This window comes from Mustela putorius, unplaced genomic scaffold (genome assembly GCF_011764305.1).
Source record: "Mustela putorius furo isolate JIRA1106 unplaced genomic scaffold, ASM1176430v1.1 tig00003859_pilon_pilon_pilon, whole genome shotgun sequence".
Classification (NCBI taxonomy): domain Eukaryota; kingdom Metazoa; phylum Chordata; class Mammalia; order Carnivora; family Mustelidae; genus Mustela; species Mustela putorius.
Genome location: NW_025422011.1, coordinates 14,074,629 through 14,093,881, shown reverse-complemented (window position 1 = coordinate 14,093,881; position 19,253 = coordinate 14,074,629). Strand labels below are relative to the sequence as shown.

The 19,253-nt window shown below is 34.9% G+C and overlaps 1 protein-coding gene across 12 annotated transcripts in view; it reads right to left on the bottom strand.

Annotated features, from left to right (window-relative positions):
- The window catches only part of DCDC1 (doublecortin domain containing 1), a 437,850-nt gene that overhangs the window by 72,372 nt on the left and 346,225 nt on the right, over window positions 1–19,253 (bottom strand). For all 12 annotated transcript variants that reach the window (XM_045066083.1, XM_045066081.1, XM_045066085.1 and 9 more), the window contains 2 exons: window positions 17,250–17,373; window positions 3,904–4,085 (listed from right to left, as the gene is read on the bottom strand). In XM_045066083.1, the coding sequence (XP_044922018.1) occupies window positions 3,904–4,085; window positions 17,250–17,373 (306 nt within the window). The remainder of the gene's footprint in view (window positions 1–3,903; window positions 4,086–17,249; window positions 17,374–19,253) is intronic.

Sequence of the window (19,253 nt, the reverse complement as noted above, 5' to 3'; positions counted from 1 at the left end):
CATTTAAAAAAGGACTTCAAAAACTATTGCAATTAAATTGTGTTTATAAACATTTATACTATGAACAATTTATATAAGAAAATGAATTTTCAGTATTTTAATCCTCTGAAAAATGCTGAACATTCTGAGGTGTGGATTTATCAGTTTTAAAGAAATTGCAGAGATTACATTCATTTTGCCTGTGTTTTTTATATATTGTTCATATTCATATGTTTATTCACATATTATTTAGGTTATTAATCCAAACCTAAAAATTTTTAAACAGTAAAGTGATTAATAATGGTCATAGAGGGGTGCTTGGGTGGCTAGTCATTAAGCATCTGCCTTGGGCTCAGGTCATGATCCCAGAGTCCTGGGATCGAGCCCCACATCGGGCTCCCTGCTCAGCGGGAAGCCTGCTTCTCCCTCTCCAACTCCCCTTGTTTGTGTTCCCTCTCTTGTTGTCTCTCTCTGTCAAATAAATAAATAAAATCTTTAAAAAAATAATAGTCATACAAATAAGAGACTCAATCTCACAAAACAAACTGAGGGTTGCGGTGGGGAAGGGGATAGAGACAGCGTGGTTGGGTTATGGACACTGGGGAAGGTATGTGCCATGGTGAATGCTGTGAAGTGTGTAAACCTGGTGATTCACACACCTGTACCTCTGGGGCTAATAATACATTGTATGTTAATTAAAAAATAAAAAAAATAATGATCATAGAACAAATGCTTAATTGGAATATGTATCTGCTCAAATTTTCAAGTTAGAAAATTATCTGGAGTATTTTTAGAATCTCTGTATTTTATTGAATTAAAAAAAAGGTCAAATATAGTTATTCACTCACAAAAAATGGTAATCAAGTGTAGTGAATAAATAAATAAATTCAATAAGCACTAATTTAGGGCCTATTGTGGGCCCTATATCCTGTGGTAAATAAAATGGCTTAGTGCCTTGATTAACGAGGACACACATTTTGTCTGTTTCCATGACCAGACCATAGCAGAAAGCACATATATGGATGAATAACACATCACTGCTGTCCTGTCTCATGGGCAGAAACATAAACAGATAATCACAACACAGAGTGGTAGGAGTTATGCTGGTGAAAAACCCACATGCTCAGAGCAATGGGGAACATAGAAGCTTCAGCTTATTCAGGGGTGAGTAGTGTCATCATCAAGAAACGAAGTACGAACTCATTCTCAGAACACCTCTATTATTTTAAGGCAGATGGAAGGTATTGATGAGTGGCAGGGGTTCAGGAGTGGGAATTGGAGAGAGTGTTGATAAGAGATAGAACTAGAAAAATAAGCAGGAACAGCTCACAAAGGGCCTTAAAAGCTATAGTTAGGTGCTTACGAGAGTCCAGGGATCATAACTTAGTAATAACTTACTCGTTAAAATTATGTAAAAATATAAACTTTATCACATAGCTACATATTGAGCCTTTCCTCTTACAATTCCTTAAAATGTCACTAATAAAATTCTCCTTGTTTAACCTGCTATTCTGAGAGATGAAATTCACCTGGAAATCACAATGGTTTTAATTTATTTGAATTTGACAGCCGCTGTTCAAGACTAACTGACAAGATCTTGTTACTCACCAAGAGTAATGATCGGCTAAATCACAAACAAATGATATCTGATCTCCCTTTGGCTTTGTAGATAGAGGAACCAGCAACAACAAATTTCCCTTAAAACTGTCTAGAATGAATCATTATGCAACTAAAGGACAGCATGCAACCAGGGCAAGATTTGGTTAAAATGGATCTGTACTTCATCATTCTAGCTTGATTTTGCTTGTAAAGACACGAAATAGCCCAGCTATCTTTCTTCTTACAAACAAGTTTCAAGTTAATACAAGTAATGTACTCCTTCCTGTCATTAGCATTTATTTCTTCTGAAAGAGAAAATATTTAGCTTGGCTATATGAAAAGTAGCACAGCAGGACTTCTACTTTGCACAACTCTGGGATGCTGTTTGTATAGAATATAATGTGAAAAGTGTCCTCTGGAACTGGGAAATGCAGCTGCCCTGTAATGTTAGCCAAAACTCTTCCCATTTGAACCTTCTGTTAACCAGTATTTACATACAGCTCTGGGCCAAACAATGCTATTGATTCTGTAGAAAATTTTCTGAAATGACCAAGAAAAAATAATGTATCTTTAGAAGAGTTTAATGTCAAGTATATGCCAGCGTACTTTAATTTGGGGGGAAAAATTAATTCATGTAGTGAACAAAGTGAATACTTAATTAATTAGGGCAAACCATTCCATGATCAGAGGGTTTCACACACTTTCTGGTGGAACTGTTGTCCAAATTAACAAATCTCTCAAATTCTGTTTGGATTACCTGATTGAACTATGCATTTTAAAACATTAATGGGGGTTGCCTAGGTGGCTCAGTTAAAGCCTCTGCCTTCAGCTCAGGTCATGATCCTAGTGTCCTGGGATTGAGCCCCGCATCGGACTCTCTGCTCAGCGGGGACCTGCTTCCCCCTCTCTCTGCCTGTCTCTCTGCTGATTTGTGATTCTCTCTCTCTCTGTGTCAAATAAATAAATAAATAAATAAATAAAACATTAATGGGAAAAGATAAAATCTGTATATAATTTTGAGCCCCAGTGAAAGATATAGTGTGAAACAATAAATGGAGGAAGGGACAAAAATTATTTATTAACTTTGGATGTTAAAAAGTCATATATGCTACTTTAAGGGCATTACCCTCACATTTTACATTCAGCAGAACGAGCTAATTATGAAATGTATGCGTCAAAGATTTCAATTTCAGGCTTGACTTTACTTTCAAGATTAATATTTTACTTTATCATCTTTACAGGCAGTTCAGTGGACAGCCGATCTGAATGTTACTCATTGTTCAGCGATGTATGAAGTATATTTAATCAATGTGAAGAAAGTAATATTAAACGATTATCAGCAGCCTCAAATATTCTAAACATCTCAAAAGAAAGGTCAGGAGGTAACATTAACATCACTGCTAATAATATGAGAAACAATGTATTTAACTCATTCTTTACATTACAGCTTTGCACTGGTCTGCGATTTCTTTTGTCATAAATTGTAATGAAAATACAGCAAGTGATTTTTCTCCAATATTGGAGAAATTCTGGCTGCATGGGAAGATTTTATGCCAACTTATAACATAAGCTAAAGAGCAGATTGATGTTTTTCTAGAATGATAAGCTTTTAAAATGTTATTCCAAGGCAGAGAAATAAATTACATGAAGTTATATTTTGAGAACTATATTCACTTGTTAAATATCCCAAAGATCTGAATGTAAATAATAATGTACAATAATAATTTAAATAATGAATTATATAATCTGTAAGAAGCAATTTATGAATTCATTTATTTTGAAACACATTAATAAAACTCAAGCAAAATGCTAATTCAAAATAGACGTTGATCCCAGAACTTTTTTTATATCTGAATTACCCATTTCTAACTCATTATTTTCTCCTGTGCTTAGCTTCAACCAGAAGAGTTAAAATTAAGTTCCTGACAAGTTTTAATTAAATCTCAGTTTGTATTTTTATCTCCAAATATCAACATGGGAGCCCTTTTTTAAATTAATTTGTATATTTATTTATTTTAAAGATTTACTTATTTATTTAAGAGAAAGAGTGAATAGAGGGAGGAGCAAAGGAAGAGGAAGAGAGAGAGAATCTCAAGCAGATTCCCCAGTGAGTGAGGAGATTGAGGCAGTGCTTGATCCTAGGACCCTACATCCCTGAGATCATAACTTCAATCAAAATTAAGAGTTGCTTAACCAATGGAGCCACCCAGGCACCTTGGGATCCCTTTTTAAAAATAAACACAGAATTCTCCCAGAAACACATCCATAGAGAAGACAAAAATTTGTACAAATTAGAAATGAGAAGGATGAACAAAATGTTCTTACTGTATTTTCCGTCCAGGTGAGATGTCTGGACCAACTATAACAAAGGCTCTGTTTTTATTCTTGTCTCCATTCCGTAGAACTCTGAGCCTCACAGGGACACACAGCTCTGGGGTCTTACAGATAGATTTCTTCATGGGAGGACTGTTTGGAATAAGCAGTCCTTCTATTGGCCAATCAAACTCCTTCAGAAAGAAATAACAAGAATGTGATGATAAGCAAGAACAATCATTTCTAGATATAAAAAATAAATTAACCACATAACTTAAACCTTTAATTTTTCATTCATGCATCAAAAAATGTATTGGGGATCATCTAAGATGTTCCAGACAATTCTAATAGATGTCTCATTTAATTAAAAAGGAACAATTTTAAGATTAGTAGTTTTTTTAAATGTGTGTAAAACCTGTGTTGTGTCACAACATAGAAGACTTAGTTCCTTTCAGAGAATCAACATTCTAAAAAGATAAAACCGAATTAGCTTGGGATATTTTTGCTTGTATGTGAAGTATCTTTAATCAATGTGGAGAATTATGAACAGTGGTTTTATCATAGCCTGATGTAGTATTATCTTAAACTAGATCTATTTGGCAAAGAAGAATACATCTGAGGAACTCTCCAAAAACCAAAATGAGATGGCAAAAGAACTTAGACCGATCTCCTATGTTTTAGTTGCAGAACTCACTTACTGTGTATCTTTCTTTCATTTATTTATTTATTTATTTATGCATTTTCTAAATATCAGTTGATGGTTTACTATATTCCAGGCACAGTGGTAGACACTGGAAATAAAACTGAACTAGACAGAATACTCTTCCACAATGAATTTCCAGCAAATCTTCAGAAATTTACTCAGAAATAAACTGGCAATTACAGTAGTATAAATACAATAGCAACAGAGTACTGGGTCTGACATTATGACAGAGGAGAAGAACTTAACTTAGAAATGCAGTATAATGAAAATAGACTCAAAATGAATGAAGGACCTAAATGTGAGAAATGAATCCATCAAAATCCTTGAGGAGAACACAGGCAGCAACCTCTTTTACCTCAGGTGCAGCAGCTTCTTCCTAGGAACATCGCCAAGGGGCAAAAATGAACTATTGGGACTTCAAGATCAAAAGCTTTTGCACAGCAAAGGAAACAGTTAACAAAACCAAAAGACAACTGACAGAATGGGAGAAGATGTTTGCAAATGACATATCAGATAAAGGGCTAGTATCCAAAATCTATAAAGAGCTTAGCAAACTCAACACCCGAAGAACAAATAATCCAATCAAGAAATGGACAGAGGACATGAATTTCTGCAAAGAAGAATTTCTGCAAATGCATGAATTTCATGCATTTCTGCAAAGAAGACATCCACCAAATGGCCAACAGACACAGGAAAAGAGCTCTACATCACTCTGCATCAGGGAAATACAAATCAAAACCACAATGAGATACCACCTCACACCAGTCAGAATGGCTAAAATTAACAAGTTAGGAAATGACAGATGCTGGCAAGGTTGCGGAGAAAGGAGAACCCTCCTACACTGTTGGTGGGAATGCAAGCTAGTGCAACCACTCTGGAAAACAGCATGGAGGTTTCTCAAAAAGTTGAAAATAGAGCTACCCTACAACCCAGCAATTGCACTACTGGGTATTCACCCTTAAGATACAAATGTAGTGATCCAAAGGGGCATGTACACCCAAATGTTTATAGCAGCAATGTCCACAATAGCCAAATTATGGAAAGAACCTAGATGTCCATCAACAGATGAATGGATAGAGAAGATGTGATATATATATACAATGGAATACTATGCAGCCATCAAAAGAAATGAAATCTTGCCATTTGCGATGATGTGGATGGAACTAGAGGGTATTATGCTTAGCAAAATAAGTCAATCAGAGAAAGACAATTACCTTATGATCTCCCTGATATGAGGAAGTGGAGATGCAATGTAGGGGGCTTGGGGGATACGAAAAGAATAAATGAAACAAGATGGGATCGGGAGGAAGACAAACCATAAGAGACTCTTAATCTCACAAAACAAACTGAGGGCTGCCCCGGGGGAGGGTTGTGGGGAGAGGGTGGTGGGGTTATGGACATTGGGGAAGATATGTGCTGTGGTGAGTGCTGTGAAGTGTGTAAACCTGGTGATTCATAGACCTGGACCCCGGGGGCTAATAATACATTATAAGTTAATAAAAAATTAAAAATTAAAAAAAGAAAAAAAAAAAAGAAATGCCATGTAGTGGAGCTGAAGTCTCCATAGGGGTTAGGGCAGTAAAGGAAACGTAAGTAAAAGGACAGGGATAAAGAGAGGGAAGTGTTAATTGTTCCCAGGTTTGTAGTTTGAGCAACTGGGTGGATGGTATGGCCAGTCACAAAAATAAATATTTGTGGAAGAAGTGTAAATGAAGGAACAGATGATCAGAGATGATGTTGTTAAGCCAAGGTCTCAATTGTTTCATTTTTTTCTATCTGCAAAACAATTGTTCTGGCAGCAGTTAATTCCCCACTGCAATGACCACTCTATAAAATATCACAATTCCATATAAGTGTACATCTGTTTCTATGCACTCTATTCTCTTCAATTGTTGATTTCCCTACCCTGCGCAGTACAATGCTGCCTTGATTATAATACATTTATATCTATTAAAGTTTGATATCTAATAGGGCAACTACCCCACCTTGTTGTTCTTTGGAAAATGGCTCTTATTAGCCCTTTGATATTTCATATACATTTATAAATCAGCTTGCTTAGTTTTCTAACAGTCTGTGTGGGATATAAATGTTCTGCAGAGCTTCCTATCAATCTTATTTTGTTAAGATTTTTTTCTTGAATGTCCACTGAATCACGGAAGGGTCTATTTTCTGCATTTATTGAGATGTGCTCATATGATTATTTATCCTTTCCCTGGCTATGTGTTAATTATATTAATTGATTTTTTTGAGATGTTAAACTAATATGCATTCCTGGACCAATCCAAATTGGTCACAATGTATTATCTTGTTTTATAGATTGCTGAATTTAACTTGTTACTGTTTTCTTTAGGATTTTTACATGTATGTTCATAAATGAAATTAACATTCTATTTCTTATATGCACCTTGTCAAGGTTTAGTATTAAGTTTATCCCAGCCTCAAAAAATGAGTTAGAAACTGTTGCTTCTTTTTTTATTCTGAAAAACTTGCTACTTATACCTTTGGTAGAATTTGCCAATAAAACCATTTGATATTGGTGTTCTCTTTGTGGGGAGATTTTAACTATTGATTCTGTTTCTTCTACAATTATGGGCTTCCTTACGGAAGAGTCATTCCATAATGAATCTTGATTCCATCCTAAGTTCCTTAAGTGTGTGAACTTGACCATTCTATTTATCTAAATTATAATATTTATTAGCACAAAGTTACTAATCCTTATTATCTTCTTAATCTCTCAGTATCTATATTTTTATCTTTCCTTTATTTTTAGTATTATTTACCTTTACCATTTCTTTCTTAATCAGTGTAGCCAGATATATCCATTTTATTAATGTTTTCAAAATGAGTTTTTTACTTTGTTGATTCTGTTTTGTATGTATCAAATATTGTATCAGTTTCTGTTCTTATAATTCCTATTTCCTTCTTTTTAATTCTTTGAGTTTATTTTGCTATTATTTTCCTAACCTTTCAAATTGGAAGCTTAACACATTATTTTTAGCCTTTTTTCTTTTGTAATTTAAGTATTTTAAGTTCATACATTTCCTTCAAGTATGCTTTAGCTGTATCTCACACATTTTGCTTTGATTGTAAATACAGTATTTCCTTTTTAGTATATGTGCTGCCGAAACGAGCACTACAGTATTTCCTTTTTAGATGTTCATCATGATTTCTTCTTTGTCTCATGAGTTAAAATGTCTATTTAGATTTCTCAATATAAGGCTTTTTCTATTTATTTGTTTGTTTGTTTGTTTGTTTTTGACATAATCAATCAGCAAAACCTGCTTCTACTTTCAAAATATATCTACAACCCATCTGCTCTTCATCACCTCCACCACCCTGGTCCACTAGTTTCTCTCACCTACAAATTGCAAAACCCTTCTAACTACTTATTCCTACTTCCACCTCAGCCCCTTTCTACTCCATTATCGCAATGACCTTACTATTGTTTAAGTCAGAGCACATCACTTCTGACTCCAAAGCCTCCAATGGCTTCCCATATTAATAAGAGCTAAATGTTTAAAATGGTGTACAAGTTTCTGCAGAATCTGTACCCAAACTTTTCTCTCTCATCTTATCTCCCACTGCTCTTTCCCTCACTCACACTGCTGCTGCCATAATTACCTCATTGTTCCTCAAAGACACCATTTCAGGTTTTTTTGCAATTCTTGGCATGCTCTTGCCCTAAAGAGCTGCTTGTTTTACAGATCTTTACTCAAGTATCACCAATGAAGCCTTCCCAGGTCAATCAAAAATTGCAAATCCTGTCCTTCCTCTCCTGCTGCCTACAACATCCCCTACACCCAGTCTTTGCTTCTATTTTCTTCTTCACTCTTATCACTGACTAACATTCAGAAGAGCATCCTGTGAAGAGGCGAAGAGCTTGGGCTGTAGAGTTAGACTTTCTGAATTTGAATTTTTGACCCATCATTCTTGTTGTGTAAACTTGGGCAAACCTTTGACCTAAAAGAGATGGAAGTTGACAGATAAATTCTTTCTTTTTTCTCCTCCAGAAGATCACTGTTTAAATGGCTTCTTGGAGGACAGATTGATAGTACATTCTTATATTGGCTCTCTTTCCTTTCCTGCTTATCCCTGAGACTGTGCATCCTAATAAGGGAGTAGCACATAAGTCATTTCCCTCAGGTTCTGTCTTCTGAGGAGCTCAGGCAAAGACACCACAATCCACGTGAACTATAAATGGAAGAAGTTTCCTAAAGGGGATATGGGTACCAATACCCAGAGGAAGAAGAAGTTCAGAATACACAGGCAGAAAGCTCAGACTATCACTACAGGGGTTGTTCTACTGTCCCAACAGTGTCTAACTGACATGACAAAGATGAAGTTACAGATGGGTTCGGGAGACATGCTGGCCTGTTAGACTAATACAGACCAAGATGCATGGCCATTCGTTTATGGAAAAGGAGACCATTTTTTAAAAGCTAGTATAATATGAAAAAATTACTAATTTATTTTCTCAAAAAGTTTTTAAAATCTTACAATTATATTGAAAAATCAATCATATAGTACAAAAAAGGCACTTTAGATAAGTTATAAACAAAGTCTGAAGCTTGTGGAAATTAAATATTCTGAGATGCATCCAAATATAATGTCCTAATTTGTTTGTGAAATCAGTGAGTAAATAACATTAATTGTATTTAATTAGGAGAAAGCAGTATACATAAATGTTTAAAAATCTCATGAGTAGAGTCCTTGCCAGTTTAGTGTTTTTTTCTTTATAATAATATAATATTTTGTTTAGTAAACATGTTCATAACAATGGCATACAATGAAGCTAACTTATCACATTTCTAAACAAGCAAAATTTGAATTAATAAAGCTTTTCCATATTCCTGGCCTTCACTGAGATCCATTTACCTGTATGGAATTTAAGTTGCAAAGGGCAGACCATAAAGTGTTTATAGAGACATGTATCTATTATTATGAATGGAGAAACATCAGACCACTCTCCCTTACTAGAACTACTGGAAAGAAATATGTTATGACAAACTCATTATATAGTTTCATTTGGGATGTTCCAGTGATTCAAGATTTCACTTAATGTAAGGGATGGTGAAAGAATGGATTTGCGTAACTTAAGAAGTAAGTTGGTAACTTACCTGTAGCTCTTTTACAGCAAAGATATTAAGCATTTCAGAGAAAATCAACATTTGCACGAGTTTTAGACATAAATGATCATGAAACTAGAGCTGGATAAATGGGAGAGATGGGGCAGAATAGCCTTCTCATTAAAAAACTGCTGTCACATTAACTGGAAGTCCTAGCCATAGCAATTAGACAAAAAAAGAAATAAAAGTTACCCAAATTGATACAGAAGAAGCAAAACTTTCACTGTTTGTGGAGGACATAATACTCTACGTAGAAAACCTAAAATACTGCACCAAAAAACCTGCTAGAAATGGGATGCCTGTGTGTCTTAGTTGGTTAAGCATCTGCCTTCAGCTCAGGTCATGGTCCCAGGGTTCTGAGATTAAGCCACATGTCAGGCTCCCCAAGTCTGCTTCTCCCCTGCTTGTACTCTCTTGCTACTCTCTCTCTCTCTCAAATAAATACATAAAATCTTTTTAAAAATCTGCTAGAATTGGTAAATTCAGTAAAGCCACAGGATACAAAATTCATTAACAGGAATCTGTTGCATTTCTATACACTAATAAGAAAGCAGGAGAAAAAGAAATTAAGAAAATAATCCCAATTAAAATTGCACCAGAATAATAAGATACCTAGGAATAAACCTAACCAAAGAGGTAAAAGACCTGTACTCTGAAAACTATAGAACACTGATGAAAGAAATTGAAGATGACACAAAGAAATTGAAAGACGTTCCATGCTCATGAATTGGTAGAACAAACATTGTTAAAATTTCTATACTACATGAAGCAATCTACACATTTAATGTATTCCCTATCAAAATATAAACAGCATTTTTCACATAACTAGAACAAATGTTCCTAAAATTTTTACAGAACCCCAAAAGATCCTAAATACCTAAAGCAATCTTGAAAAAGAAAAGCAAAGCTTGAGTTATCACAATTCTGGACTTCACGTTATATTACAAAGCCATAGTGATCAAAATGGTATGGTACTGACACAAAAATAGACACACAGATCATGGAATACAACAGAAAACCCATAAATAAACCCACAACTATATGGTTAATTAATCTTCAACGAAGCAGGAAAGATTGTCCACAGGGAAAAAATCTCTCCAGCAAATGGTGTTGGAAAAACTGGACATCAACATGCAAGACAATGAAATTGGACCCCTTTCTTACACCAAACACAAAAATAAATTCAAAATGGATTAAAGACCTAAATGTGAGACCTGAAACCATAGAAACCCTAGGAGAGAACAGGCAGTAACTTCTCTGACATAAACTGTAGCAACTTTTTTCTAGATATGTCTCCTAAGGTAAGAGAAACAAAGCAAAAATAAATTATTGGGATTGTATCAAAACAAAGAGCTTTTGCACAGCAAAGGAAACAATCAACAAAACTGAAAGGCAACCCATGGAATAGGAGAAGATATTTACAAACATATCTAATAAAGGGTTAGTATTCAAAATATAAAAAGAACTTCTAAAACACCCAGAAAACACCCCCCCAAAAATAAACAATCCAGTTAGAAAGTGAACAGAAGACATAAACAGACATTTCTCCAAAGAAGACATACAGATGGCCAACAGAGACATGAAGAGATGTTCATCTCCACTAATCATCAGGAAAATGTAAATCAAAACTACAAGAAGATATCACCTCACACCTGTCAGAATGGCTAAGATCAACAACACAGGAAACAACCGATGTTGGCAAGGATGCAGAGAATTATAAATAACGGTTAGCTAAGTCTTAATGTTGGAAGATTAAATTTGTAATAAATTTAATACATATGCTTATAGTGACCGAAATGTTCTGAATCCCCACAACATGAAGGTCACATTTCCTAACTGCAGCTTATTTACCTGGAAAGTTCTTTCAAGTAAAACTTTAATTGCATTTCATTATACACTGATAATACCATCTTTTTGCTTAAAAAAAATCCATTCTGTAGAAACAGGACTGGAAGAAAATATGGTTCCTTCAGACAGAATGGATCCAGACTTTAAATGAAACAGATTGTATCTGAGTAAGAACTATCTGAGTTCCCTGCTTGGTAAGTATTTTCTTCTCTTCCTCAGACATGGCAAGAAGTAACTGTACTCAGGCTGAGTCATTTTGAAATACATGGTCTATTTGTCTTAGTTTAGCTAATTTAGTGCCTTAGTCCTTTCCCTTGGTTTAAAAGTGAGGACCAGAGTTTTGTTGGGGTAGTCTTATCCCTCCACCCAAAAGCTATTATTCTGTTTGAATGGCAATAGAACTTTGGAGTAGTCCATTTCTATTCCTAAGACCATTTAGTTGTCAAATCTCAGGTCATTAGCAAAAATGTACCTTTTTAATGGTAAATTTTAAAGGAACCAAGTTAACTTAGGTTTCCTAATATAATTACCATACATCATTTAATTAACTAACCAAATTACTTTATTTATATACTGAAATTTGAAAATGTAAGCACAATATCTGCAATGAAATTTGCAATAATTATAATTTTTTCTCTTTTCCTATATAAGAAAGAATACTTCCTTGTGAAGCATCCCTGTCTACCTCCCACTCCACTGGATGGTGAAAACTTGATATTCCAATAAGAGGTGTTCCAGTTTCTTCCAACTTGAAACAGCATTTTTTATTTGTTTTTTTTTAAGCTATATCCTTTTGTATACAAACTCAGTCAAATTGAAGTTTCAAATTTCTTACCAGAACTTTTTTTTTTTTTTTTTTTTAAGGAATATACCTCCTCCCTTCTGCTTCCCAGTGTGGTTTCTGGTAGATGAAAATTCAACAAACTGTATACGCTCGGAATAGGGGTCCATGGTCTTTATATGAGTACTTGGCCTTGATCCTCCGAGGCCTCTAAGTATGTGCCTCTTGTGGTCTTTGGCCACTGGGAAACCTGCTGGCATCTGACCACTACCAGTAAAGGTATAAATTATCCTGCCTGCTCTCTCTGTTTTAGACTCTGTTTTTCCTGAACCTCTGGAGAAAAATCTACAGTTAGTGAAATTCACAGTTTGGGGTTTTTTTTTTTTTTTTTCTTGGCTTATTCTGGGTCTATTGGTCTCTCAGCGCCATGTTTCTATCCTTGGCTCTATGTTGGTTTTCACTAGTGTTACAAACCCAAATCTCAGACACATAATTCACCTAGCCACTGGTCAGGGTGCCCAACCCTCAGCCTCTGGTATTTTTTTATTTTTAAAGATTTTATTTAATCATTTGACAGAGAGAGATCACAAGTAGGCAGAGAGGCAGGCAGAGAGAGAGGAAGGGAAGCAGGCCCCCTGCTGAGCAGAGAGCCCGATGTGGGACTAGATCCCAGGACCCTGAGATCATGACCTGAGCCGAAGGCAGCAGCTTAACCCACTGAGCCACCCAGGCGCCCCGAGCCTCTGGTATTTTGAAGAACTCTTTTCTCACTCAGTGAAACTCAGCTATCTAAACTGTTGCTTTACTGCTAAATATAAGAACATCTAAATGTAAGTCTAAATATAAGAACATCTTTGGGGCCTAAGTAATGACTTCTTGGTTTCAGACTCCATCTATCTTTTTCCTAAAGTGCTAAGACTCATTTAATCAGCAAGGAGGCATAGGAAATTATGATTTAAGGGGAAAGAGAAAACTTGATTGAACCCAGAAAACATGACAAAACAACTAAAAAATCAGGAGAAAATCGTTTTAAAAAATCTTTAGAGTGCATCATTGACATAGCAATAAAGTAAAATATACTAGGGACCCAGAGAGGTAAATGGAGTCCTGAAACTGGATTTTATTTTTAGTAAATTTGACAAACCCCAATAAACTTGAGTTTCTATTTCCATGGTCTTGCAGGGGAAGAACACAGGAGGCAAATTTCTGGGCCTAGCCAAGGTGGGAGATCTAACAGAAAACTCCTCATAAAACAAGAGTCACAGGCTAAATTTCATGGAAAAGGCAAACCAGAAATAATACCCTCCAGGTGGCTGCAAGTAAACTAGACTTTCTCAAACATTTTCTCTTAGAGAAGAGAAAAATAATCTTCATTGAGTGTCATAATACAGGCTGACCCTCACTCATTTTTTGTTTTGTTGTTGTATTTTTTTTTTTTAAAGATATTTATTTATTTATTTATTTATTTGACATAGAGAGAGAGCTCACAAGTAGGTGGTGAGTCATGCAGAGAGAGAAGAGGAAGCAGGCTCTCCTCTGAGCAGAGAGCCCGATGCAGGGCTGGATGCTAAGACCCTGGGATCATGACCTGAGCCAAAAGCAGAGGCTTTAACCCACTGAGCAACCCAGGTACCCCTGACCCTCACTTGTTTAAAACACATGAGATAAAGATGAAGAGAAAATTAATTATCTGAAATAAATATGCCTGAAAGCATGATGCAAAAATGTACCATAAACAGACAAAGATGTGAAAAATATAAGAGGTTAAGAGATATGGAGGTCAAAATAAGAAGCTTTAGCTTACACATAATCAGGGTTTTCTGTGAAAATGGAATGAGAGGATATAAGAGAGAGAATATTTGAAAATGGGTGATACATTTCCAGAAATGATGCATGATAACAATCCACAGAGTCAGGAGCCCCAAGCAGGAACAATAAAAAGAAATCCTCTCTCAGACATTTTGTGGTGAAACTCAAAAATACCAAAGGAAAGGAAAGATTCTAAAAGCAGTCAGAGAAAATAGAGATTACCCTTCAAAGGAATAACAATTAGAATGATAGATGACTACCAGATAGCAATAATGGATGTTAGAAGTCTGTGATGACATCTTTCATTTTCTATGTGAAAATACCTTATATAAAGGAAGGGAAAAGACAATTTCATATAAGTAAAAACTGAAAGAGTTTGCTACAAATAACTAAAAGAAAGGTATATGAGGTTGAAAGAAAGTAATCACAGGTGGAAGAAATGAGACATAAGAAGGGGTGTCGGAGTGGCTCAGTCCATTAAGCATCTGTCTTTGGCTTAGGTCATGATCCCAGAGTCCTGGGATCAAGTCCTGCATCAGGCTCTCTGCTCATTGGGGAGCCTGCTTCCCCTTCCTCTGCTGTTCCCCCTGCTTGTTCTCTCTGGCTCTCTGTGTCAAATAAATTAAAATTTTTTTTTAAAAAGGAATTATAATAAGAAAGAGGAAAAACAGAGCCAAATCTAAATAAATATTTGCTACCCATAACAATTTAATATTTTGTGGACGCTTTTAAGACAATAAAATTCTTAACATCTTGAGGAAACTCCATGCTATTTTCCAGAATGGCTGTACCAGCTTGCGTTCCCACAACAGTGTAAGATGGTTGCCCTTTCTCCACATCCTCACCAACACTTGTTGTTTCCTGTCTTGTTAATTTTGGCCATTCTAACTGGTCTAAGGTGGTATCTCATTGTGGTTTTGATTTGTATTTCCCTGATGGCTAGTGATGTTGAACATTTTTCATGTTCTGTTAGCCATATGTATGTCTTCTTTGGAGAAGTGTCTGTTCATGTCTTCTGCCCATCTATTGACTGGATTGTTTGTTTTTTGGGTGTTGAGTTTGAGAGGTTCTTTATAGATCTTTGATGTCAGCCCTTTATCTGTGATGTCATTTGTAAGTATCTTCTCCCATTCCCTTGGTTGCCTCTTAGTTTTGTTGACTGTTTCCTTTCCTATGCAAAAACTTTTTATCTCGATGAATTCCTGAAAGTTTATTTTTGCTTTTGTTTCCTTTGCCTTTAGAGACATGTCTTAAAAGAGGTCACTCTGGCCAATGTCAAGGAGGTTATTGCCTATGTTTTCCTCTAGGGTTTTGATGGATTCCTGTGCCACATTTAGGTCCTTCATCCATTTTGAGTTTATTTTTGTGTACGGTGTAAGAGAATGGTCCGATTTTATTTTTCTGCATGTGGATGTCCAATTTTCCCAGCACCATTTATTGAAAAGACTGTCTTTTTCCCACTGGATATTCTTTCCTGATTTGTCAAAGATTAGTTGACTGAACAGTTGAAGGTCCATTTCAGGGGACTCTATTCTGTTCCACTGATTAATGTGTTTGTTTTGTGCCAAGATCCCTTTCAAGGATATATGTATATATGTAGCTTATATATATATATATATATGTAGATATATATGTAGATATATATGTAGATATATATATATATATATATGTAGCTTTGTATATATGGAGCTATACAAAGCAATATTGCTCAGCCATCAGAATGGATGAATACCCACCATTTGTATCAAGCATGGATGGAACTGGAGGGTATTATTCTAAGTGAAATAAGTCAAGCAGAGAAAGATCATACGTTTTCACTCATATGTGCAACATAAGGAATAGCATGAAGGACCATAGGGAAAGGGAGGGAAAATTGAAAGGGAAGAAATAAGAGAGGGAGAAAGACCATGAGAGACTCTGGACTCCAACATCCAAACTGAGGGTTACAGAATGAAGGGGATGAGGGGATGGGGTAGCTGGGTGATGGGTATTAAGAAGGGCACGTGTGGTGGTAAGCGCTGGGTGTTACAGGCAACTAATGAATTGTTGAAAACTACATCAAAACTGATGATGAACTATATGCTGGCTTATTGAACATGATAATATAAATAAATAAATACATACATACAAAAAGATAAAATTCATGACAATAATAGCACTTGTTACAAATCATGTGATTGAAGTTAAGGTTTTCTAATGTTCTTGATTATTTGGGAGAAGAGTAAATACATTTGTTAACTTTAGATTTTGATCATTTACATATGCAAGCTGCAACATTCAAAGTAATAACAAAAAAAGAGTGGAAAAGAAGTAATAACAAAAAAAATTGAAATGGAGTGTACAATTTCCAAACTAGTAGAATTTTTTTTCCCAAACATAGAGAAAAAAAAATCAATCTAAAAGAACATAAGAATGAGAAAAAAAGAAACATAGGAAAGGCAGGACAAATAGAAAGCAAATAATAATCTAAATATATCTGTTAAGGCAATAAATAAACAAGACCAAATCCTTTAGTTTGGAGATAAAGTTTGTCAGCTAATTGTTTTTATATTAACTATTTGCTGATTATTAGAGACCCTTCTAACAGAAAGATATAAAAATATAGAAATAAAAGAATGGAAAGAAGATATATTAAGCAAATAATAATAATAATTAGCTGACCTATTTCTATTAATATTGCATAACTGAGATTTTTTTCTTAGAGATAGAAGAGTCTCTACATAATGATAAAAGTTTCAATTCACTAGGGAGAAATAATATTTCTAAATATGTATGTGTCTAAGAACTAAATTTCAAAATATATAAAGTAAAATTTGACAGACTACAAGAAGAAATAAGTTCATTTTCATAATGAAAGACTTAAATACATCTTTCTAATGAATTTGACAGACTACAAGAAGAAATAAGTTATTTTCATAATGAGAGACTTAAATACATCTTTCTAATGAATTGGTACGAAAGCAGAATTAATTGATCTCTTGCATCTAACAAATATAATTTAAAAGATTCATGGAAATTTTCAAAAAAAATTGAGCACATACTGGGCCTAAAAGAAAATCTCAACAACCACCTCTTATACTAAAGATACAACCTCATTAAGTTGTCCACTGGGAAGAACTGGCCACATGTAGGTAAGCTTGTTCCAGAGTGGGTTTTCAACTCTGGAATGTTTCCACTGGCCTGGCTTATTAGTCCCTTCATGTTTTATGGCCCATCTAAAATAAAATAAGAGACAAAAAGGAATTTAGTAAGATTAAATATCACTTCAAAAGATTTTTAAAAATCAGGAAAAATTGGTAGTGTCGTAACTAACAGTGGAATTTGAAGTAAAAGTCAGTAAATAACCATTTTATAATAACAATGACATAAATAACAATGCTAACAGAAAAAAATCAAATAAAACTTTTTAGACATTCAAAGAGAAACTGACATAAACACAATTATTGCGAGAGACATCATTACAAGACCAACAGAGATAAACCGCCCAGTAAATTTTTCTAGGGTAACAAATAAGGATATGAAATATCTGACTGGTATAACTAATAAATATTAGTATTATTTATTTATATACATTGTAGCCTACTAGCAAAAAATATCTTTCTCATAATTCTTTGAGCATTTGTAGTATTTGTCACATACTAACAATGTAAACTTAAATACAGTTTTAAAATGAAAATTAAAAAGCCACATTTTGTGGAAAATAATAGAATAAAACTAGATATAAATAGAAGTTTAAATTTACAACTCCAATAACATTATTAAAAAAACACATTCCTGGGGCACGTGGGTGGCTCAATTAAGCGTCTGTTTTTGTTTAAGGGTCTGCATTAGGCTAGGGCCTAGATGCCAGGGTCCTGGGATCAAGCTCCCATCAGGCTCCCTGCTCAGTGGGGAACAGGGAGCTCCCCTTAAATCCTTAAAACAAACAAAACACATTCTCTCTCCCCAAATACTATTATATCATGTGAAGAAAAAAAATATATGATCAATAGCTGTTTAGAAAGCAGTGAAAGTGTATAATTTAGAATTATATTCAAAGGTTAATTCATAATGTTATGCACCTTTTTTTATTAAAAGTGAAATTGAGAAGAAGAACTAATAAACATTCAAGTCAATTATTTTAAAATATATATAAAATTGTTCCATGGAAAATAGATGAAAGGAAATAATATCCAAATAGAAATAAATAAATTAGAATATAGAACATCAGTAGACTGGTTCAAAGAAATGTTTTTGTTTCTTTTTTCTTTTTTTTTAAATTTTCAGCGTAATACTATTCATTGTTTTTGCACCACACCCAGTGTTCCATGCAATCCATGCCCTCTCTAATACCCACCACCTGGTTCCCCCAACCTCCCACCCCCCGCCCCTTCAAACCCCACAGATTGTTTTTCAGAATCCATAGTCTCTCATGGTTCACCTTCCAATTTCCCTCAACTCCCCTTGTCCTCCATGCTATTTGTTATGCTCCCCAAATAAGTGAAACTATAGGATAATTGACTCTCTCTGCTTGACTTATTTCACTCCACATACTCCACATACTCTCCAGCACATGTTTCCTGTCTTGCTAATTTGGGCAATTCTAACTGGTGTAAGGTGGTATCTCAATGTGGTTTTAATTTTAATCTCCCTGATGGCTAGTGACGATAAACATTTTTTCATGTGTCTGATAGCCATTTGTATGTCTTCATTGGAGAAGTGTCTGTTTATATCTTCTGCCCATTTTTTATATGATCATGTGTTTTGTGTGTGTTGAGTTTGAGGAGCTCTTTATTTGACAAAATCCAGCATCCATTCCTGATTAAAATGCTTCAAAGTATGGGGATAGAGGGAGCATTCCTGAACTTCATAAAATCTATCTATGAAAGACCCACAGCAAATATCATCCACAATGGGAAAAAGCTTGCAGCCTTCCCATTGAAATCAGGAACACGACAAGGATGCAATCTATACTTTTAATGTCATTCCGATCAAAATTCCAGTTATTTTTCAAAGACCTGGAGCAAATAATCCAAAAATTTGTATGGAATCAGAAGAGACTCCGAATTGCTAAGGAAATGTTGAAAAACAAAAATAAAACTGGGGGCATCACATT